Source organism: Hippoglossus hippoglossus, chromosome 22 (assembly GCF_009819705.1).
Source record: "Hippoglossus hippoglossus isolate fHipHip1 chromosome 22, fHipHip1.pri, whole genome shotgun sequence".
Lineage (NCBI taxonomy): Eukaryota > Metazoa > Chordata > Actinopteri > Pleuronectiformes > Pleuronectidae > Hippoglossus > Hippoglossus hippoglossus.
Window position 1 is genome coordinate 18873516 of NC_047172.1, and position 24908 is coordinate 18898423.

General features: G+C 42.5%; 1 protein-coding gene across 6 annotated transcripts in view; it reads left to right on the plus strand.

The window, feature by feature from the left end:
- Positions 1-24908, plus strand: part of daam2 (dishevelled associated activator of morphogenesis 2) — a 101727-nt gene that overhangs the window by 66010 nt on the left and 10809 nt on the right. For 3 of the 6 annotated variants that reach the window (XM_034575519.1, XM_034575517.1, XM_034575518.1), the window contains 20 exons: positions 5039-5372; positions 5938-6048; positions 6383-6486; positions 7278-7344; positions 7501-7618; positions 7751-7889; positions 10545-10568; positions 11065-11123; positions 11310-11494; positions 11903-12202; positions 12549-12656; positions 14874-14903; positions 16590-16696; positions 18464-18548; positions 19127-19233; positions 20373-20461; positions 22299-22467; positions 23305-23412; positions 23645-23705; positions 23972-24103. In XM_034575519.1, the coding sequence (XP_034431410.1) occupies positions 5039-5372; positions 5938-6048; positions 6383-6486; positions 7278-7344; positions 7501-7618; positions 7751-7889; positions 10545-10568; positions 11065-11123; positions 11310-11494; positions 11903-12202; positions 12549-12656; positions 14874-14903; positions 16590-16696; positions 18464-18548; positions 19127-19233; positions 20373-20461; positions 22299-22467; positions 23305-23412; positions 23645-23705; positions 23972-24103 (2437 nt within the window). The remainder of the gene's footprint in view (positions 1-5038; positions 5373-5937; positions 6049-6382; positions 6487-7277; positions 7345-7500; positions 7619-7750; positions 7890-10544; positions 10569-11064; positions 11124-11309; positions 11495-11902; positions 12203-12548; positions 12657-14873; positions 14904-16589; positions 16697-18463; positions 18549-19126; positions 19234-20372; positions 20462-22298; positions 22468-23304; positions 23413-23644; positions 23706-23971; positions 24104-24908) is intronic. The other 3 variants (XM_034575520.1, XM_034575523.1, XM_034575524.1) reach the window with 3 other exon arrangements.

Here is a 24908-nt window from a genome sequence, read left to right on the forward strand (position 1 = left end):
ACATCGTGCCCCTCAATCACTGTCATGTCGTTGGTGGAATAACTTCACAAGGACTGGGACGATTTTCATGGAGGTCACGGAGGCTGCGCTGGCCCAGGATGCACTGCAGTCCCAGGCTCACGTCAGCGGAGCATTGCGATGCTTCCCAGAACGGCTCTCATGCACATTGTGTCCGCAGATCTCTTCCAGCAAGAATATTGACTCGAGTCGACTGCAGCCGTTCCCCTCGCTCCTGTGTCAATAACCCTTTGGACGATTCACTACCACCACATGCAAATATTATCCCTCATAACATTTTGCCGCCGGATCTCTCAAAGGTTCTGTTAGAAGAGGGTGAACTTTATATCTGTTTATACATATTACTAGTTACATTAGCGGGGGGAGTGGAATATCGCACCTTGAAAGGGTCTTGGATGGAACCATGTTTTTGCTTCTCTCAGAGCGCAGATTTCTCACCCTTTGCTCCTTAGGTGGGAAGTGGAGAGAAGAGACGGCCGGCTGGGTAGATACAGGCAGGTTTGAAGAGACTGATCCTGCTGCTGAGGGAGGTTCGTGTCTGCAGATGGAGGGTGGGGGAAAATTATGGCGTGAGGCACAGGGGTTATAATCTGCCTTTACTGTAATCCCCATTACAGTTGGCTTTTCATCTAACTACATACGTCCTCTTTGCCCCTGTTAAGAGCCACAAACATAGAGTCAAAGCACTAGAGTTACAGGGAGGTAAACTGTTCATCTACTTTCTCAGCTAATGTTTGATGAAGTGAAAATCCACAGAAGTCTGTTTACAGGTGTCGGTGAGTTGTACTGCATTTCAGACAACTCACGTTTGAAATGACTACTGCAGCAGCAGATCATAGTAGTTTGGCGCCAAGGTTCTGACTTCATCACCCCTTCAGATATGATTACATTGATGTAATACAAAGTGATGAGTGCATATTTGTAACCCTATTGGAGCCCACATGTGGAGGCTGGGGTGGTGAAATGGCTCAATGGACAGACATTTTAAAGCAAAGGGAGAGATGGGAAATCTTTGCAGCTTAAATAGAGAGCCTCAAGTGATGTCACTAGAGTCAACATTATCTGTGGCGGAAGTTTGCAAGTTTGAAAGGGAATACAAATCTGAAGGTTTGAGTTCAAAAAAGTTGTTTGACGTTAGCAGCCCATAAGGCTAAGCTAGCCATTACTAGCATAGCACACCCAAATCTCCAAATGAACTGTCTGCAATGCATTGAAGTTGCATTGTGGGTAAGACGGATGGAAAGTTTTTATTAGAAAAAAAGAATATGTGGTACAAAAAGTAGATTTCTTTAGTTCTGCAGCATAAATGTTGATCCTCTTTTACTGTCCATCTAGAGTCCAACAGCCTTATGCTATTGTTATAAGAGTGCAATAGTAAATCAGTGGTGTACTTAAGTGTGTATTTAAGTGTTTGATTAACGGCTCTGTATGTGTGCTCTTGGCTTCGTTAAGTTACAGAAGCCAGAGCTTGAGTCCTACACATATACAGTATAAACATATATAAACTGCTCCTTGTGGATTCAGTGATAAACCCAGTCCATTAAAACATCTTGTGCATGCCATGCAACTTTACTACACGTTACAGATGTGCATGGTGTCCAGGGCTTTTATTGTTAGCTCCACATATGCGTCCATGTGTGTCAGTTATCTGTTTATTAGTCGTTGTTTCAGCCCTTTTATTTTACACACTGGGCTTCACATCAAGTAACATTTATTTGAGTGAGAGTGGTGGTGATATTGTGTGACTCGGTCATCTAGTTTTTACCGGCACCCTCTGTAGAATTTCCTGGGCTCTTGTCCATATTCTGACCCTTTTATAGTAGAACAGACAGAATGTGTGTGTGTGTGTGTGTGTGTGTGTGTGTGTTTGTGCCTTGGGTTAGGTAAGTGGATGTTTGAAGGAGATGTTAAGTGTCTGTGTGTGTGAACGTGGTGATTACATGAAGGACAGAGGAGAGGCATGAGAGCACATGGTCACTTCAGTTTGTGCGTGTGTGTTTGGAGGTGTGTGGTCAGGCTTTGACGGCGCAGGGTGAACTCTTGACCGACTGTCTGCCACACAGGGGTCAACCTTAGTTTGAAGAGCCAGACTGTTTTGTCTGTGTAGCTCAAACATGCCATTTTGTTGGAATGAATTTCTGAACTTACTTCTGAGCATCTGGATTAGTTTTTAACATTGTCCTACTCACTTTGATTATTGTCTGCCTCTGGTTGAGGGGGTTTTACGCTTTACTGATAAACAGAGATTAATGGTCTCTATAAAGATGGATCACATGCAATATTGGTAGTTATTTAATAATATAATAAAAAGTAAATATCTCTGGGTTCCATCAGAATTTTTATCTGCAGCTAACCTAACATTACCTGCGACCAGCCTTGGCCCTGACTCAACGCACATAGCAGTCATTTTTTGTTCACTTGTGTTTAGTCTTGTCTCATTCCAAGTGTTAGTCCTCACTTCTTTCTTTTGTCTGTCTGGAGAACTTTGTGTGTGTGTTTGCGTGTAGTTGGCTCGGCCTGCGTATTGTTCAGCTCTGCCTAAGCTCATATCGTATGCAGCAGTTGTCTTGAACGCAACCCCAGCGGGTTTTCAAGAATGCAGTGGTTGTTCCAAAAACAAAAAAAAAGAGAGAGGGAGAAAAGAAAAGGGAAAAAAAGAGGAGGCCTGCACGCCAGTCGACTGAGCGTGAATGTCAGCGGATCGGAGGAGACAAGAGGAGACTCCAAAGTCGCAGGAGATGGGATCCATTGATTGAAGTGCTCACTGGAGGGAGAATGAAAGACAAGGAGGAGGGAGAGTGGCTGGATGTCAGCTTCCTTGGTTTAGTTAAAAGTGCAGATTATTAGTCACTGTTGAATATCATTGGATCGTCACATTTATGTTTGCATGCATGCATCTGCCCTTCCACTTCCACTGTATATGCACATGCTTTGGGTGATGATGCACGTGTGTGTTTTTCTGGCGAGCTCCTTGCAAACCAACAGAGCGAAGAAGCCAACGAGCAAAGCTTTGAATCCCGACCACCCCTTTGAATCCAGGCTCCAAGAACAGCACCTCTCACCCTCTGCTTTCCATACATTAATCACAAGGATGTTCGGCCTAATTTCTCCTGCACTCAGGAGACTCTGAGGTGGCCCCGTAATTCATAGACAGGCGTATGACTATCCCCTGACTCGTCTGACAGGCCAAAGACTTGTCACTGCTACGAGATGAGTATCTTTTAACAGCTGGATCGGTCTCACCTTGCTTTGGTTCCAATGTCTGTTTTACATCTGAATAAAGCCATATCTAATATATTGGAAATGTATTCTTCGTCACCTTGGTGTCGAGTGGAGCCCAAGACATCTTCTAAAACAAGAAGCCCAGTGTCTGCTGAAAGCCTGTGTGTGTTCTCTATGATTTGGGTTCTCTGTCAAGGACGGCTGTCTGTATGCATGCATGCATGTAGTATGATCTTCTTGATCTCATCCATGCGCCTCCGGGAATGAGTGGATTATCTCTGAGAGATTTACTGGTCATGCCAGGTAACGTGTGTGCGTGTGTGTGTGTGTGTGCTTACGTGAGTACTGGAAATCTGGGATTGATCATGTGTGGTTGGGAGTATAGGAAAATAATTGGATGATTTACATTTTTGTTCATGTTTTTTTATGCATGCTTGCCTGAGCAAAGACTGCAGTGGGAGGCGATGAAGCTTTTGACATCAAAACAACATATCTGTTACCATGAGTGGTGATAAATCTCCACTCTCAGACCGTCTCCGTCCTTCTTTTCTCTTCCTCTGTTTGTCCTTGTCTCCTCTTTCTCATTTTGTCTTACAAGCCCTCATTTGTTTGAAATAATTTATGAGGCCTATCTGGAATCTTAGCAAGTGGGAAGGTCAGCCCACAGTGTGCTCAGTAGATGTGACATCCCTCAATGTTTACATGTCCCGTCTGTCATTCAGCAGATCTTCTTCTTTCCCAGAGAGGCCCTGGACCTTTAATTGGTTCAGCTATGAAGGGCTTTCAGCAGGAATTTGGATAACCTTTGCGTGTCAAATCTTTAAAGTTGAAATATATAATATGTAACTAATCTTTATTAAAATGTTACCAAAATGTTTCCAATAATGGTCAAATCTCCAATTTTATTTAAGGCAACAGGCCATTTCTTTTAGGTGGCCTTTTAATTTGTGTAATATCTGCTTTATCTGTGGCTTTTTCCATCTCTGCTGTAACTTCTCTGGCAAACAACATATGACAATGGGATATCACACTGCCATCCAGTTAGCCAGTCATCTGTTTTTATCTTCTATTGTTTGTTTAAGTCTTGATTGGATCACGATTGTTAATTAACATACATAAAACTTTAATATATTACCTCATCCGTAATCATGATTCACCTCAGTCGTGTCAGTATGCTTTGTCTATGAAAGGGGAACTCATCAATCTTACACTATAAGGTCACTATCCTGTGGATTATCTATTCAACATGGATGAATTTCAGATTTGAGAAAATGACCCCCTGTGATCTCATTAGTGAGGTCATCACCATCATTACTGCCTCAGTTTGACAGGGAGAGTAAAAGAGACATTATGTAGGAATCAGGATTTTTTTGGGGACTAAAAGTCAGAAAATATCTCAGAGTCTGCTACTTCAATTTTGGCCCTTGTGGAATTGTACTAAATCATCAAATGTTAATCTTAACATTAACAATCACTTCGAAATATTTATTAAAACTAAGATTTACTGATTCCCTTAAAATCTTACTGCTTTAATCTATTAATGTTAAATACAGATTATTGTAAAGTTAATGCCTTTGGTTGTTGACCGTTGGTCAGAAAAAGCAAGTAAATTTGACACCTAGAGCTCTGGGATATTTCAATCTGTGTTTTGATTTTTCTATTTTGTTTATTATACTGCTTCTCTGGATGGTACTGCCAGGCTGTGGAAAAATAATTAACTTGCCTTTCCATAGACTTGTGCCTTTCAACTATTATACTTGTCTAAATATATACTCTTTGTTCTCCATGTCTCCATCAGGTTTGTCACCCGCTTCATCGAGCTGGATGGCCTCACCTGCCTCCTCAACTTCCTGCGCAGCATGGACTACGAGACGTCCGAGAGCCGCGTCCACACCTCTGTCATTGGCTGCATCAAGGCCCTGATGAACAACTCGCAGGGCCGAGCTCACGTCCTGGCCCACCCGCAGAGCATCAACACCATCTCACAGAGCCTGCGGACGGAGAACATCAAGACCAAAGTGGCGGTGCTGGAGATTCTCGGGGCGGTGTGCCTGGTGCCCGATGGACACAAGAAGGTGCTGCAGGCCATGGCCCACTACCAGAAATACGCTGCTGAGAGGACTCGGTTCCAGGTGAGAGGAACTGAGGCAATCTTTATCGAAAGAGGAGAAAACAGCTGTAACATTCCGCGCATACTTGGGGAGCCTTTGCTGGAGACATGGGGCAGACTATGTGACTATGAGAAAGGGCAGACAAAATATTTGAGTGCAACGCTCCGATGAATCAAGCTGTGGTCATTTTGATTAGTTGGAGACTCGTGCTGTAGCGCCTCAGACTGTTGGCCTTAGGTTAAGTCAACACACAGGCCATATTAAAGCCAGGTGAGGACATCCAGAGTTATGGAGGTCAGGGAATGTGTGATGCTTTAGTGACTAGCAGGACTGAGTCAACAAACCACATCTAACACATCCCCAGGGCTTTGTGGTAAATCACACCACCTCGTGCTAAGCTAACACCACAGGAGCTGAGTGATCCCGAACCTAAGAGGCTTTTTAATTGTGATTTGAGTTATGATTAAGCCTCCGAAGTATGCTGGGGGCCAGAGCGAGCTAAGGGTGTGAGAAGCTACCAGCTTTTCCAGCATGTTGTGTCACAGCAGTTCATCGACTAATATTCCCATCAATCTTCACCATTTAGACTCTACTGAATGAGCTGGACAAGAGCACAGGCCGCTACAGAGACGAGGTCAACCTGAAGACGGCCATCATGTCCTTCATCAATGCTGTGCTGAACGCTGGAGCTGGGGAGGTCAGTGTAAACGTCTTATCTTAAATACACACTGTCAGTAAGCATTGAGAAAACTTAGTTGAATGTAGCAGTAAAATAAGTCATGGTCATTATTTAGATCAGATCAGATTTTCTGGGTTGTTCGGTGATTGTAATACTATATATCTGCATAAATCATTTTAATCCTATTGTGCTTATTGATAAAAGTTGCAACTGCCTGTTTTCCACTGCCATTGTTTGTCCTCTATTAATTTGTCATCCTTCTAAACAGACTGTATTTTCCTGTAAAACTTTCCTCAGTATTTTGCAGATAAGATTCATAACAATCTCCTGTCTTGTTGCTAACTCTTTCCAGGACAACCTGGAGTTTCGCCTCCACCTAAGGTACGAGTTCCTGATGTTGGGCATCCAGCCGGTCATCGACAAGCTCAGAGAACATGAAAACGCCACTCTGGATAGGTGAGAGTGAGACCTAATGAGCAACGACCAATAAAGTATCATCAGCGATTACTCCACAACCAGATAAAATAATTTCACCCATGTGTTTTGTTTAAGCTTTACCTCTGCAGTGTTTCCCATACACCTCACTGATTTATGTTTTAAAAATTGTGATGGTGCAATGGTTAGTTCTGTTGCCTCACAGTAGAAAAGGTTCTGGGTTCAAACCTCTCGGTCAGCTAGAGGCTTTCTCTGCCTTGTTAAAGGTTGTAGAAAAGTACTGGAAGTGGTAACCCTTACCTTTGACTCATGCTTATGATGAAGGTGAAGGAATAAGTAACCAGAATAGCATTGTTATTACACAACATTTTTCTGGGCTACACATGAACTTATGTACTGCATATATTAATTATTTTTTAATTTCCATACAGAAATGCAAATTATCCTTTTTTAATGATGGCACTTATATCTGAGAGGTCATACTAAGATCTGTTTTTAGTATATTTGAACTTCATTGACAGACGTCCAAATAGACTTACTGGAGACTTTGGAGGGATGGTTCTGTTTAAGAAGTTCTATCAATCATCATTGTATTTAACAAAGCTTTAGATATGGAGTTTCTGAGACTCCAAGCATTAGTAACTTGGAAAAAGGTTGAGGAATAACCAGTATTAAGATGATAAAATAGAGTTAAGTGCAAGCTTGGGCTGTGAAAGACTGCTTCAGGTCTCTTGGCCTTTAAATGCAGCATTAGGGTTAAACGAAGGCGTAGAAAATTCTTTAATCACCGGCTGTTACTTCTCTCTCCCCAGGCATTTGGACTTCTTTGAGATGGTGCGGAATGAGGATGACTCAGAGCTGGCCAAACGATTTGATATGGTGAGTAATCTACAATTATCCTTAGACAACAGTCTATTTTGTTGTCAGGTTATCCTGTCAGACACGACACTGTTTTGTCTGTGTGACTCAATTTGCCAAAATAGATATCAGTTTTAAAATCCATTTACGAGTGGTTATCTTCTACTCCTTTAACAGTCCCATGTAGATACCAAGAGTGCCGGTGCCATGTTTGAGCTGATCAAGAAGAAGCTGAGCCACTCCGACTCCTACCCCCACCTCATCTCCATCCTACAACACTGCCTGCAGATGCCATGTGAGTAGCTGCATATAGGTTTTCTTGTATCTGAGGTGTGAAAAACATGCTCATCAGATCAACTTTTGATTATGAACATCTACCACTTAATCGGCCTTACCTCACTGGTTCTGCCTGTGACCTCACATCCAGATAAGCGCGGTGGTGGCAGCCTGCAGCACTGGCAGCTCTTAGACAGGATCCTCCAGCAGATTGTTCTACAGGACGAGAAGGGAGAGGATCCGGACATCTCTCCTCTGGACAACTTCAGTGTTAAGAACATCATTCGCCTGTAAGTGGAATCTTGTAATACGCAACCAAAGCACATAAGCACAAAAACAGACAGTGTCCCGTATAGAGCATTACAGTGACTGTCAGAACACCTCAGCTCAGTTCTAACAAGAACAGAGTGAGGAAACCACTCAATCATAAACCATTGGGAATTATCCCTTTCCAAATGTGCTTCTTCTTCAAATGAACCTTGTTGTGATTTCTCTCTAAAAAACCACAGCATTTTAGATAGGGAAATCACAGTTGCTCTGTGGTAAACATAATGAATCACTGAACTAATTGTATGGGACATCATTTTCGTGTTAGTGGTAAACATTTCCATGGTAACAGCTAGCTCCACCAATCAGAGGCGTTGCTAGTACACCCGATTGATTGGATTGTGGGTAGTGTAGTACATCGCAGCAGTTGATATTATTCAGACTTTTACCTTTTACAGGAGCATATAACATTGTTTCACACTCTCGTAGCTTGTGGTGAGTCTACCTTGGATGGTTAAAATATTATGGCTTATACTCTCTATTCAGAAAATGTATGAGATTTTCACTTCTGGAACCACACTGTTGACTTCTATACAGCAGTGAACAAAATTACCACATAGCTTGATGAAAGTGGTCACACACTATATTCTGACGCATTTACATGACAACTGTTAGTAATTGTTATCATATGTTTACTCAGCATTGTAAGACACTGCTGTGCTGTTAATGGTGATCCATGCCAAACATTTTACTGTTATCCACTGGAGTTCCGGTGCTTCCCTCCAATTCCTTTTTAAAGTCTCTCATTATCCTTTTGAAGCTGTAAACACACTCATTTATGGAAAGTTCCTGTGGTTAATTCGTCCAATCAGCATAATTTCTAACTTGGATCAAACACAAGCCTGATAGCAGCATTATGCACTTTTATGTCAGAATGATTGAGGCTCTGCTCGAGGGCAAAGAGGCCGTGGAATAAATGAGTGATGCATCAGAGCTTCGTTGTCAGGAAACATTTACAGTAAAACAGTAATCATGTGTAGATTTACCGCTCTGTCTGTCATTTTTTAATTTCAAGCTGTTTTACCTATGACAGAGGTGGAGAATGGGATTGTGCAGCAAGGTGGAGGTTTAGTGAAGGTGGCAGCAAGGAGTCGTGCGCAGAATCTGAGTAGGCAAAGCTGCAACGTGAAGTGGTGTGAGAGCGGAAGCAGGAGGTCAAAAGGATATTGCTCTAAGTGGAACGTCCGTTCACACTGTACACTGTTCACAGTCCGAGTCAAACGTTTCTACGCATTAAACAATGTATGTGTTTTGGGTCCAGACACAGTTGGCTAATCTCTATTAACAGTTTTCTGTATATTAATGCAGATAAAAGAAAAAAGTCAGATAGCTGATGCATTTCATATATTTCAATATGTTCCGCCTCTTTTGGTCCCCACCACAAAGACTGCTCAAACGTGATTAGTCAGACTAGAAACGGAAACCAGAAGGCTTCTGCATCTGATGTTTTTTATATATATATATATATATATACACACACACACACACACATGTCTGAATATTTAAAGAGATTAGGTATTGTTAAAGGATGGTATTCAGAGCTTTGTCCATAAAACACATTTAGTTAGTGTTTCTTCTACCAGTGGACCTCAGTTTCTTTTTGTCAACATGCTGTCATTCTTCATTCTTTCACCATCTTCTTTCTCCTCCACTCTGCTCATTCTTGTTATTTCTGCTCAACTTCTCAGATCAGTGATGAATGTGTTTAGTCTCAGTGGTGAAATCACCATAAAATATGTAGCCTGGTAAAACTTGGCCCCAGCAAACTCCTACTTTGTTCGCTAATTCGTTCCTCTATTGTTTGTGCAATCAGCACACTCCAGTGTAATTCTTTCCACAGCGTGCAGAAGGCGAAACCTGCATCTACGCCCGCCCGGACGTCCATTAGTGTCCATCGCAGATCCATCACAGCGGTCAAAACCTAGCCCTCGCTTTACATTACTGCCAAAGAATGGCTGTGTTTCCATAAACTCTCCTTGACTATATTGTGCCTGGCAAAATAGTGCATAAACTGAGATTTCCTCATTGTGTTGGCTCTGTGCCGGAGGCCCAGACTGTTAACGGGTGAAAACGTACAGTCTCGTGCCGCAGCTCGTAGGGAGAGTTGAATGTAGGTGGATGGGTGACTGGGGCCCTAAAACAACTGTTAAAACAACTGGGAGACAAAGTCGTTCATCATCTGCGGTTACCATGACGACGACTCTGACTATTCACACGTGTACTTGACCCAAAAGTAACACTCTTGCACAAATCATATTTTTTCCACAGCTATGTGAAGGTATTTATTTGACTATTCAACAATAAAGTCATTGTGTCTTTTAGTTTTAATGAGCTTGATCCATTGATCGTTGCTGGAGCTCTAATTAAAACAGTTCTGACTATGTAATCAAGTTCAAACTATCCTGTTCACTAACACAATCACTTAGAGCACCGACAACTGATTAATGACCAATTTACCTTTAAATGGCCTTGTGGATTTCCTCGTGTAACTTGATCCTCATTGGCATCCTACTCAGCTGTGTTCGTTCTAAGTAGTTCTGCCTCTCACTCTCTTTCTTATTGTTTGTTTACACTCTCTGCTTAGTGACACTGAAACATGTCTGTTCTCTCCACTCCAGCTATGGCAACGGCCGATGCTCAAGGTTTTCACTTTCCACTATATTCATCTAAATTTATTTCTCCCATTTTTCACTTTTCAGCTTTTATATGGCCTTCATGGTTTTCCCTTTCTGATTACTTCATTATCAAAAACACTCATTTGTCACTACTACATTTCAGCAATAACACAACGTCAGCGTAACCCTGTTTAACTTCAAGCCTGTGGCAGAACTAAATGCCAGACTTCATAACTGAATTGATTTCAGCCACACAGGATTTATGTTATCACTAATGTTAAACTGTGCAGCTTAAAAGAGCAATCTGTACCAACCCAGTCAACGCTGCGAATGAATCTGACCCTCTCTTACCAAAGTAAAGTCCAATTACTGTCAGGGACCAATGGTTTTCAAATCCAATGATTCAATTTCCTTTTAAAATGTGGAGGCTTGACTTGGTTGGACTGCAGTTGCAAGCATTTTGTGCAAGGCGGCACTTTGTTTATCTGTTCCTGCTTCTTATTTGTGTCTGCCTGCTCCACAGGTTGGTCAATGAGAATGAGGTGAAACAGTGGCGAGACCAGGCAGAAAAGTTCAGGAAAGGTAAAACCTCTTTGATACACTGCACTCTGCAGGTTAACAGAGATAATGCATTGTGCATTTTATCTCCATTAGTCAAGTTTTTCAAATACATTTTGCCTCTAAATCATTACCTGCCTATTTGTATGTACAGTACCTATATGAATCTGCATCACATGAACACATTTCTGTTCCATTGCTTCCTTTCAGATCATGTAGAGCTGCTGGCTAAACTAGAGAAGAAGGAGCGGGAGTGCGATACCAAGACCCAAGAAAAGGATGATATGATGAAGACTTTGAACAAGATGAAGGACAAGCTACTGCGTGAGGGTGTGGAGCTGCGCTCAGCCAAGGAACAAGTCCAGGATCTATCGTCACGCATCAATGACATAGCTGTGAGCAGTGCTGCTTTTTATACTGTCTTACAATATGACACACAAAACAATGTACAAGCCAGTAATATATTGCTCTGTAATCATATAGATGCTCATTTTTAAGTGTTCATTTTATTAATAACCATTGATAATGAATGTAATTGATTAAATATATCATATATTATTATTATATTTAGAATTTTTCCATTTCTCCAAAGTTTACCCAAGAGAATCCATCTTCTTACCTAATTTGTACTGTAACTTGCTTGGAGCTGTTTATTAAGGAGGGATACTCCTTTTTTCCCCAAATGCACTTGTTGAAAGTTGCACTATACAAAAGTGTATGCAAATGATTGTCATGTAATGTTATTGAAAACATAAATTTGTAATAACTAAAATATTTCTTTTTGTCCGTTTCCCATGCCATAGGGTGGCTGCGTGTCTTTCCCGCCTCCTCCCCCTCCTGGCGGGCCCGTCCCACCCCCTCCACCACCTATGACTGGCGGCTTCCCTCCGCCACCTCCTCCTCTACCGTTCAGCTGCCCGCCTCCTCCACCGCCTCCGCCGCCGCCCGGTGGCCCACCTCCTCCACCGGGAGCCCCTCCTCTTTTCGGAGCCCCGCCTCCTCCTCTTCTTTCGTCCTTCAACTCAGCGTCCACACTGCACTCCAAGTCCATCCCTCAGCCTTCTCACCCGCTGAAGTCTTTCAACTGGTCCAAACTGGGAGAGGTGAGATGGAACATCTATATTACGAAGGAAAACATTTCATTTTGCAGCCAACTGTATTAAAGACTTGATTGTACAAAACGAATAAGATAATTTCATAAAAAAAAAATTAAACTCAACGTAAAGGGTCCTTTGAGTTTTACATCGGAGCATTAGGACTCAACAGATGTTATAATTGCATGGTTATATATAGATATGTTCTCGTAGCTGATTTAACCTTGATTACGCAACAAAGTCAAAGCATCTGTTTATCCCTGATGTGAATAAATATAGAAACTGAGAAGTTTTTTCTTCAGTGTGAATCAGTGTTTGAATGTTAATCTCTTTTGTCCCTTTAACCGGTTTCCAGAACCTGATCAATGGCACCATCTGGAATGACATTGATGACGTGAGAGCTTTCAAGATTCTCGACCTCAAGGACATAGAGAAGATGTTTTCAGCCTATCAGAGACAGCAGGTTCGGATTTGTTACTCTATTGTGGAATATAGTTTCATGACTTGAGGTTGTTTTGGCGAGCATTAACAGAAGAGAAGCAGAAATCCATTATAATGGCTGTTGTTTGTTTGTAAGAGCTGCATTTCAAGTTTGAATTTCAATATGTTTTTATTTTGATTATTTTAATGGGTGTGTGTGTATGTGTATAAGTGACTGGGTTTACATGTGCACTCGTATCCTGTTTAATATCCTGTTTTTTTAAGTAACCCCCGTTTTAATGTTTAAGCATGTACAGTAAATGTCATATCCCGATTTCCGTATCCCAGTAAGCCCTTATCTTGGTTACGAGAAACCAGATTTTAAGTCTCTGTAAGTAATTGGGGTTCTTTTGCATGTACAAATCTTATCCTGATTTCTGACAACTGCCGACTATCAGCGCAGGCGTGACTTCAGCCAAGTCCCCCAACTGCCCAGTTTGTACAACACTGTGGCCACACGGTAACAGACCTGATGCTCATACTGTTGTTTTCCTTCAGGCTCATGAACAGGTCTACTGTGACACACAGCTGGTTAAAGGATGCACTACTCACACGGACATTTTGTCACCATTTGTTGTCACTGAACACTGAACTGAACCCAATTAACCTAACCTGCATGTCTGCACACGGTGGGAGGGAGCTAGGGTATCCAGAGAAAACCCAAGCAGACACAGGGAGAACATGAGGCCTTTCCAAACCGAAAGGCCTCATCCAAGCTTGGATTTGAACAGGAACCTTCTTGTTTTAACACTACCCACTTTACCAGCGTGCTTCCCTGTGTTTACATTGGTGGAAACATTAAACATCATAGGCGCCTGCTCAAACAACAGACAGTAATAACCTACTGGGATACTTGGATTTATGATGTATACAGGGATGTGAATAACCATAACACCAAATCATGAATATGATCAAAACCAGGATAAGCCTCATAACCAGGATAGTAGTGCTCATGTAAACACAGTGAGTGAGTGAGTGTGTATGTGTGGGCAGATGGGATGGGAGGTGGAGTGCCAGGGGGGCCCAGCTCTGGGCTAACACGAGCAGCTGTTCACTGCTAAGTGCTTCACTGCAGAGATGCCACAGAGCTCAAGCTTTGCCCTCGTATCTGCACAGCTTTGTGTGTGAGAACTGGTGAACTGCCCGGGTCTTCATGGGGCTCATGAGTCAAAGCAACAACTGCTGAAAGTCACGAGCAGAGTCGATACGGGAAACCTCGTCCTGAAGCGTGTGCATTAATAGGATAATTATGGTATGAGTGCCTTTGGGGTAACACCATACAGCACATAGCAATTACATCTCCCTGTGCTACAAACTAATTACACATCACTTGTCATACGATTTATATTGGGTGCGATTGCATGAATTGATGTATTTTACAAGTGGGCTTAATTGGAATCTTAATGCACCCAAATGTATTCCTAGTAATCTCTTTTTGATGAGCAATACATAATCCCTGTAATAGCATTGTACCTGTTGAATTCCTGTATAAAGTATTTACTGCCTTGCTTAAAAGTCCCCTGACAGCTGAAAGAACAACTGTTCTTTACAGGCTTTTATTTAAGAGTAATGGCTCATTTGAGGCAGTTGCTCACAGTGATATACTGCAGCTATTTATTTATACGGGGCAGGTTTTTATTGGCACTGGCCGAGCGGTTAAATGCAGATCATTGTGGATGTCGCCACATAAAAACCCAAGATCTTCCTGGCTTTGACATGTCAGTTCCATTTGGCAAGAGCGACATTCTGTTGAACAGGACAATATTGCAGTGTTTATACATGTCATGGCCCCCCTCATCTCTTTTTAAAGCCTGTCGTTGGTCTTTCTTTCAAAAAAATAGGCTTTTTGTTTACATTTGGCCTCTGTAGGATTAGTTACATCGCTCATTTTTCATGCTCTTGTTTTTGCATGTCAAGACAGATGTAGATGCAATCAGAAGAATAAATCATAACAGGGCAGAAAGCTTTTTCACCTCTGCAACACAGAGATATTTGAGTGTAGGTTTCATGAGCTCCTGATGACTTGGACGGCACATGATTATTGTTTTTCTCACAGAGGGCTTCCCAGCCTCAGCTTGTAGTGTGCATAGTTATTCTTCTTTGCTCTATAGCCACCACTTTTTTCTGCTTGAAGTGCTAATCTTTGCATGTGTTTTCAATTTTTTTTGTGTCTCTGCGCTCACTCCGGCTGCCCTGGTAGGACCTGCTCACTAACCAATCCTTCAAACAGGTAAGTTAAAGGTCTTCTGGCAACGTTTCTCATGGTCTATTATCTTCTCCTCTGCAATGTCAGCCAGCAATTCAGGTATTTTTTTCTTTATGAATCAGCAGTTTCTCTTCAGCTCTAAAGAGCTTCTCAGCGTCTTTCAGCTCAGAATTTCCTGGTTTTACATCTAAAAACAGTTTTGGTTCAGTCTCACTGCTTCCAGCACAGTCATCTGTTTGGCATCACACTTGGCATGTGCATTGTGAAGGGCCCAAGGAAGTGCAGTGTCGAATTTGGTGCAATTTGGACATGCAATTGGCTCAGTTTTAATAAACTCAGGTGACCACTTAGGTGACTTACTGAGTGGAGCTCCACTGAACTTTGAATCAGCAGCTGACCAGCTCTTTGTGCAGCTTCAGGGTTCTGTCATGCAGCCGTTGCTCAACTTCTGCAGGAGTATAAAGCAAATGAAGGAAGCCTTACAGCTGGTTGGCCGCTAGACTTGGACACTTTGCTTGTGTTTAAGTTCAGACAATCCAAATGTAAATGGAGCATTAATCATCATAATCTCCTCATTTTTCATTATCATCTTCATTTCAAACTTAGTTATGCTGTTGATTACCATCATTACATCATCATCTTTCATTGCTTTTAATTTGTCCATAATTAATCATCCCTGAACTAAGCAGGAAAATGCAGAATTTAAATGTATCTTACAATCTCGTCGTCTCGCATAAGAGAAAAAATCAGTTGACCACAGGGTGATCACTTAATAACTGTCAAAGGATGAAAGTGCTAGACTTGGGTTATATTGGATTAAGTTAACATGCAGCACACAAGTTGGCAAAGTTGCCTTTAATGCGTTGGCAGAGTTTTGGCTTTGGCTGGCACAGTGAACAGGAGTTGCCCCCCCCCCCCCCTTACCCAGTGCCAACCCCCCAACGGAAAAACAACACTTTCTTTACAAGCCGCATCTGTTTTACATACGTCATACCCAGCAACCTCAAAATGGACATTTTCTGGCAGGCAGCAGCTCGGCTCGCACCATAAATAGAATGTGTTTAACGTGCAGCTCCAGACATTTTTTTTTTTTTTTCAGACGTATATACTTTCCCCTTGTGGATTTATAATTTACTACATTTGTGTGCAGCTTGCCTGCCTGCCTGCTTTGTTTTTGCTGAGGTGACTCACCAAAAAAAAAACTCCTCTCCGAAGACCTGCTTTAGATCTTCTTCTTGCACCGTTTTTTTTTTCTAATTTCCACGAATTTTGAAAAAGTGTTTTCCTATAAACCCAGCCCAGGGTTTATAACTTTTAATGAGACGTGCATTGTGGCCTCTGAGAATTGATGCATAACACTTGACAGTCGCATTCAGTGCAAAAACAGGTCAGGGAACTTGACCTGAGGCCAAGTGAAGTATTTGGCTGCATCGTAGGCTTTTTGTCTGCACTTTATATCGACTGTGAGGCAGTGATCAAACTGTAACTACTGGCCATGGTTCTGTTTGAGTTTTTTTTAAATTTAATCTGCTCCAAATTAACACGATGTTAAATGCTTAGAAGGAGGTCATGTCAGCCCTCAGAGGTAAAGATGTCAAACAGATGTGAGGAGGATAGCTCTTGCTGTGCTGGCTTTGCATTTTATAAGAGCACATGAATGCAGCTGGGTCGCAAAGTTAATGGGTCTCTGTCTTTTTTATTTTTCTGCAGAAGGAGACGGGCTCTATGGACGACATATACGTCAGCACGCGGAAGGTCAAGGAGCTGTCAGTCATTGACGGGAGACGTGCACAGAATTGTGTCATCCTGCTTTCAAAGTAAGGCTCCCAGTCAGGAGGATTGATGATGATGCATCGTACGAACAGTGGACAGCTGGAGGGATGTGCTCCTGTTCATCTACCTTCTAATTCCACAAACGTTCGAACACATCCCGCAAACCGTTGATCTTATTGGCTTCACACTTGGCATGTGGGAGGTGCAGTGGTGAATTTGATGCAATTAGGACACGTGAACAAATAGCCAACCAGTGCTCTGTAGCAGTTATTGGGGGCGGAGCAGCGTGCCTTCAGTCTGTGGACCGAGTTGAACATGTCTTCTTCTATGTCCTCGGATAAACTACAGCAGTGGTCGGTAACTTGTTCAAACCACAGGTCAAAATAGCCGTCGCATTGTTTTTATTTCACCATATCAGACTGACACATTCATTCACAAGGGTTGATGATGGTGATCTCCATCATGGCAGCAACATTCATGGAATCCCTTTGTCTCTAGCAAGTTGTCTTCCGAGTAAAACCACAATGTTAATTTTATTACTGCAATGTTTTCTATTGAGCTGAATTACAGAGCTTTTATTTTTGAAAAGCTGTGAACTTGGGTCTGAAGATTGTTTCAATTGCTTAACAGCCATCAGAAATGGCTGACATGCAATGTATGAAAAAATAACAGCAGTGCAGTAAATCATTCAAACGTATTTATGAGCCACACAGGTAATAAAGCAAATTCATTGACTATAAAATCTTCACTTCAAATTAACCAGGTAGGATGAACACAAAGGTTTGTAACTTCTCTCTGCACCATAGACTGTTTATAAAAAGCTCTGCCCACAACGTCCAGCACACAAACAATAAAAAGTGACAGTATATTGTGGAACTGTTTGAGGAGGACTCACTAATCACAAGGAATAATTCTGAAGTTGCTCCACAGCATTAACAATAACACAGCCCATTCCAAACAGGCAGGTTTAGATTGAGCACTGCACTAGTTGGAATATAACTCTGGTGAAACTGCCCCAGCATGGGCTGTTACGAAACATGTGGCACTGCAGTGTTTGGGTCACGAGGCTGAGTGGTAGCTGGATGTGGAGCTGGATGTGGAGCTGCTTGAGGCAGGTGTTCAGTGCGTCTGGTACAGGAAATGTGTTTTTAATAGACACACTAGGACATCTGTCAGTGTAAGTGAATTGCCATCCTGTCTCTGTCTTATAGCAGACACAAAACATGGCCCAGGAGAGGCTGCATCTCAGGAAGTTCAGTGCTCAGATTTCAACAAGGCTTTTGTCTGTTTTCGAAGTTTCCCATTTTCCACATGAAGCCATATGAAATCAATTAAGACGCATAAAAGTGACCCCTTTCCAGAGGGACGTGTCTGAAGTGGAATCAATTGTCATTATTTACTCGACAACGTACCATCTCCGACCAGCTGACGGTCCAAAGAGGCTCCCCCTCATTACAGATCAATAAACAGGCGTTCTGAGACCTCTCTGATACGTGGTCCCTCAACTCACTTTCCAATCAATAGAAAATGACCCGGGGGTGCACACCAGACCATAATGGGGTCAGTGGTATGTCAATAGGACTCCAATGTTGTTATTGATCACAACCCAGCACACTTAACACTGAACAGATGCATTGATAACAGCTGGCAGTGCTCCCGGGGCTGACAATGGGCCAGAGCAGCTGATCAGTATTAGAATCCTGCTCATCGTGTTCGATGATACAGAATCTGTTGTTGTGTGGTAATGATTCACATTTAAAAGAACGATTGTAATTGAAACAGTTAATAAACAGTTTTTTCTCCTTTTGCAGGTTAAAAATGAGCAATGAAGAGATTAAGAGGGCGATCATGGAGATGGATGAGAGAGAGGAGCTGGCCAAAGATATGCTGGAGCAGGTACGGTTCAGTGTTTGATGGATGATAGTGGACATATGTGAGGTAGCAGTGTAGCAGCAGGCAGGAACAGGTCTATTATTACTGGCTGACAGTGCGTATGGATTTAATTTAATAAAGGACAAGAAACTCGAATTTCTTGTGTTCATAAAAAGGCTGCAGGAGGGCTCAAGCCTCCGTATATGGGGCATCCGCTATAGCAGGTTAGCTAGCGGGCATCATATATGTGGAGACTTGAGCCGTCCTACAGCTGCTGCAGGTTCGGTTCCGACCTGCATGTCCCCCCACTCTCTCTCCCCACTTCACACTTATGCTGTCCAATCAATAAGGGGTTAAATACCACCAAAATATCTTCACTGGGTTTTGATGCAATTTACAGCAAGGCCAATTAAAGTGACAGTTTAGATGCCATTATTCCTGACAAGGAAACAGAGAAATGTTTCAGGGGTTTGAATCTTTTGAATTTATTTCTGTGTGTAATTTTGTATAATTTAGTCAGTAATAAAGCTAATCAAATGCAGTGAAAACTCATTCAGAATGTCCTGGGAATTTGTATTAAACACATCTTTGCATATTTGCAGCTGCTGAAGTTTATCCCTGAGAAAAGCGACATCGACCTGCTGGAGGAGCACAAACATGAGTTGGAGCGCATGGCCCGGGCTGATCGCTTCCTCTTTGAAATGAGCAGGTAATACATTACTGTGTGATGATGCAGAGTTTCCCACAGGATTGATTTGTAAGATTCTTTTGTAAGATAACTCCATTGATGCCACTTGCCGGTTTGTATACAGCTGCAGCTGAAACTATGAGGTCTGACTGTCTGCGTGGACGGTAAAAACATGAGCGTGAGGCAACTAGCTTGCAGAAAGCTCTGTAAGGAATCAACAGAGAAAAACCCTTACTTAAAGATCTCTTATGTTATTACGAGAGGTGTACATTTTTTCATTTTTATTGTGAAACATTATGAAACTGTGGCCAGACAAATTAGAATATGGCGGGACACAACAGTCCAGATAATCAATTGGAAACACTGATGGTCTATGAAGCTGCACAGAAACTATACAAACTCTTATGGTGTTGGATTTGTAAGAAAGGGAGACATGGTGATGAATATAAATGATGAATCGGTTACATAAAGTCAGTGTCTGCATCAGTGTCCAACAGTCTTATGGCGTGTAGTTAAAAGGAACGAGTCCAACACTGAGAATTTTGATGGTCCTGCCAAATCAGGACATCAAGCAGTCGAGCACAAATACATCCTGAGATGTTGAAGAGTGTGACGTCTGTTCGATAAGATTGAGCTTTTGAAGCAGCAAGGGGAGTTTGGACCCGAGAACAAGCCTTGAACTTCAGGGTGATTCATCATTAAGCTGAGAAAAGAAGTTGTGGCTGCAGTCACATCAGAGAGCAGAGGCATTTTAACTCAAACCATCTCTGAATCTGCTGTATCTGCAAGATAATTAAACCTTTTCATTTCCTTTTCTGAAATATGACCTTGTCCCCTTCCTTTCCTTTTGACCACATCTCCTTTGGTCTGAGGGAATGCATTTGGGAATTAGTTATTTCCTTCTTTTTTTGAACTCCATTTAATATCCCTGGTCTCTCTTTGAAATTCCCACTTCCTCTTTGGTGAACTTTTGAACAAGTTTAACAAACCCATTTGTCAACTCTCCAGCTTGATGGCAGCCTATTGGACGCTAAAAGGCCTGTGAAAACAGAGAGAGGGAATTTTGTACGACTGATTGACTTCGAGCTTTGAACTGACACTCCCCTGGAGACAAATGTAACTCACCTCCCTTCATGTTTCCCCCTGTTCTCCTTCCTCAGAATTGACCACTACCAGCAGAGACTGCAGGCTCTGTTCTTTAAGAAGAAGTTCGCAGAGCGTCTGGGTGAAACCAAGCCTAAAGTTGAAGGTAAGGACAAAGACTTTAGACGCCACTGAAAGACAGAGGACGCAGAGGTGAACTCTCTGTGATTTTAATGTCAACAAATCCAGGAAAAGAACAAAACCAAAAGCTAATTGATCATAATAACAAGTATTTTATGCCAAAGCCTGATATAGCTTTCATCCCTGTGACATAGAGCCTTATTTTTGTCCAAGAAGAACTGCTAAATACATATCATGAAGACAACCGCTATCATTTATTTTCACTCCACATATAGTGTCTTGCTGCAGGAAAGACTCACTCATGAACGAAAGGTGTTAATACAGTGCAACAAATGCACACATTTCCCCTTCTCACATGATGAAGCTGTACATGTGTGGCCGATGGTAAAAATGTATTTGAGTAGGAGTCAGTGGGCAAAGGATTGAGTCGGGGGCTGGCAGGAAAAGTTCAGGAAAACGTCTGGAGGAACTGACTCGTACCTTTGTGTTCTCAAGTACAGGCTCTCTGGAAAATTTCAGGAAAATGTCCTGACTTCGGTGCATGTCTAAAAGCAGCTGTACATGCTGTTGGAGCAAGAAGATAGGAACATGTTCGGAGGTCACACCACATCGATTCTGCACAAAGTTACACTCCCAGAAATAAAGATAACAAACAAACAAAAAGAAGAAGTCTCAAACACTAAAAATGTCATCACCTTCGAACACTCTGACCAATGCTTTTCTCAGTGCCTCGTGAAATCCCTTCTGTGTGTCAAGTGTGCATGTGTAAGTGTGTGTGCACGTGCATGTGTGTGTGCACGGAGAGAGCTGCAGTGGCCAACTGTATATTGGGCTTCTGCAGTTTTTCCCTCGTCAGAGCAGCTTCCAGGTTACCAGGGAGGTTGTTTTGGAAAGCTGGCCCACGTTGAGAGGGGGAGAGCCTCTCTCGTAAACACTGCTGCTCACTTCAAAGTCTGAGGGGAAAATGCTTCCAGTGAGACATGTGTGCATTACACTTGTGTTCCCCCGAGCTGTCTCTCTGGGCCACAGCTACTTGAAAGTCACGTCTCTGGTGGGGTTAATGTCTTTCTGGGCACTGATGGGCACAACACATTTTGTCTTGTGCCAGCGTAATCCAGTGAGTATTGATTCCAGAAAACGTGTAGTTGGATCCAAAATGTTCCCAGACTCTTCATCAGTGCCCATAATACAGAAGAGTTCTCATCTTCATCTATTATTCATCTTACTTTGAAATACACTCTGGATGAGCGTATGTTTCTCTGGACCACCCAACATGTTCAAAAAGACGTATTTCAGTAGAGGGTCCGGCCAAGCCTCTCCACATCCAACAGAATACGGCCGGCAGAGCCAGGAGACTAGTTCCCATGTTTTATTACAGCAGAAAGGACTGTAACAATAACAATATGGATTCTGTTAATGATTTTCACATTCACGCCGCGATTTCCTCCGCGGAGAGCGGGAAGCACCTGCACTCTGCCAGACGAGCGCGTTCTCAGGGGGTGAAGGAGTGGACAGCAGGGGATTGTGTTTGGAATATTGCCCTTCCCCTGCTGTTTAATGGGTGGATGGAAGAACTTGATGGGTTTCCCCACTGAGCTGCCCAGTCATTGTGGGGAATATTGATCAATCATTACAGGGGTGTTTTAAAAATGAAGGATGGGATGAGAACTTTAAGGCCACAGACCACTGACTCTTAAGTTTCATGAGTCCATGATGGGTTGAAACCATGACAGGGAATGGAGAAAGGCCAGTTTGTTATGCAAGATGAAAGTTTAAGTGACGGGCTACTCAAAGTCCATACATATCCTACACTAACTATATGATCTTTCCAGCTGTTTCACACTCTCCATTGTTTTCTGCAGCCATCCTGAACGCATCCAAGGAGGTGGTTCAGAGCAAGCGGCTGACTCAGATCCTGGAGGTGGTGCTGGCCTTCGGCAACTTCATGAACAAGGGCCAGAGAGGCAATGCCTTCGGCTTCAAGGTCTCCAGCCTTAACAAGATCGCAGACACAAAGTCCAGCATAGACAGGTGGGTCACAGGGGGACTGTACACTTCAGCCCCTCAATATATTCTGTACTATAAATAATCAAATAAGATACTATTTACAGTGCTAGTTTCTCAGTTTCCTTAACCTCTGTTGTAGACAGCAGCTGCCGGCACATTTAAAAACATAAAAGACTAGAACTATACACTCAGTAGAGCGCATATCTTAACCCCCCCTTAAAGTTTTCTAATCAAGATCCTTGAATTATTCTTTAAATATCATGCAATGTTAAATAAAGTGAAAAGAAATCCTGGATCCACTTCCTGATCCAGATCCGCATCATCATCTAATGGGTTTTCCCTGACCCATACCACATCCTTCCACCAGGTTTCCTGTCAATCCATTCAATAGTCTTTGCGTAATCCAGTTTACTAACAGACAAACACACCCAAATGAAAACATAACCTCATTGATGGAGGTAAAAACTCCCCTTTTAGTTTCATGACTCATGAAATCTCATAATCTTCCCACAAAATCAGGAAATACATTTTTATAAATCCAATAAATTGCAGTCTATACATTCGTGGTTTGAGTGGTAACAGGAACTCCCAGCAGGATTTCTTTCTGAACGGGCTGCCATCACTGATCAGTGTCATTTCAACTGTTACTAGAGGTAAAGAGGAATTCACTGCTGAGACATGTAGTGTCCATAAGCCCATAAATAAAGAGACGGACAACAACTGCATATCAAAACCAGCAGATTTAAAGAAAGAATAATATACTGTTTCCTTGCAGCTCTTCATGAAGTAATGTTACCAAGATAACTCTCTAGGTAAAGTTTGCTTGACTCTGCGTTGACGTCTTTACTTGTGATTGACCAGGAACATCACCATGTTGCACTACCTGATCATGATCTTTGAGAAGAACTACCCGGACACGCTGCAGATCCAGCAGGACCTCAGCAGCTTATCAGAGGCGGCCAAAGTCAAGTGAGTGCAGTGCACAGCCTTCCACTGTAGTGATGAGGGGACAGTAAACTTTCATTATACCTGTGTGTATCTCTCAGTGCAAAGAGCTTGTGATTTCAACTTTTGTTGTATTGCCAATAGTTCATAGATGATTAGACGTGTATTAATGGCAGAACTCAAAGGGAAGTGCATTAGAATATAATAAAGTTCATTAAATATTGTCTTGACATCTTTTTTTCTGTCTTTCTCTTAGTTTGTCTGAGTTGGAAAAAGAAGTGCACAATATTAAAAGTGGACTAAAGGCTCTGGAAGCGGTGAGTTGTTGTGTGTTTGTGTCATGTTCCCTCCCTGCGGTTCTCCTCTCCTCTGTCATTATGTCTTGGAGCTGGGCAGAGGCAGACGGCAGGGTGAGGTGTTTTAAACGCTGGTATCGTTCCACGCACCGTGACATGGAACAGCAAATGTCACATTGGCATTGCCGCCACACACAGAAACAAATGTGCACACATGGCACTTCACAGAAAACTGAAATGAATAACATGCTCATATGTTTTTTCGTTGTCTCCTTGTCCACCTCCAGGAGCTGCTCTACCAGCAGAGCAGGACAAGGGAACGTGGGGATAAGTTTGTGGCTGTGATCAGTGACTTCATCACGGTGGCGGGCTTCAGTTTCTCTGAACTGGAGGACCAGCTGAGTGAAGCTAAGGACAAGGTAGGTGCCAGTGTAACCAGTCAAGTGTGAATACGAGGCTGCATCCATACCACTACGTGTTTGTTTGAAAACACATTCAATCTGCAAAGGATACGACTTGGGTCCACACTACTCTGGAGTTGTAGAGCCGCTTTGAAAATTCTGGCACACCATTTAAATCTGGAAGGGCAGAAACGGAGACATTTGAAAACGATGATGCAGACACAACAACTTGCTGATTGGGTCGTTTCGGTCATGATGTAGTCTTCGCTGATTTGTCAGGGTCCTATCACATGACTTCCCATCAGCCTGGGCTTCCAGTGGAGAACCCAGCATGGATAATCAATTACAAGCATAGCTGACCCTGTTGTCTTTGGTAACAGCTGTTGTGCAGTTAAATTCCATATCTTACAATGATACAACTGTTTTCTTGTGTCGGAGAAGAGCTGTTATTCGAGCAATCTGCGACAATTGTGTCGAAACGGGACGTGCAAACCTTCCTGTTCACACCAGCACATGCCCAGTGTACGTGAAATAATGTGATGTGCGTTTTCAGGCGTGTTTGTGCTGACATGAATTAAAACAGATATTGAGCCAAAATGCTGTTTTCAAATGAAAGGTATGGATTTAGCCTGAGAGAAAATCGTATGTCCATGTGGGTGGCTTTAATGCATCGTCCCTACCTTCATGTGGGACTGACATAGAGGAGGGATAAAGTACGGGGAAACCTCTGTACGTTCTTCTTCGTATGTCGTGATGAGTTCAGCAGCGCTGGTGAAACCCAGCACTGACAGATGACCCTGGATTTCCTCCCGCATTTTCTCTT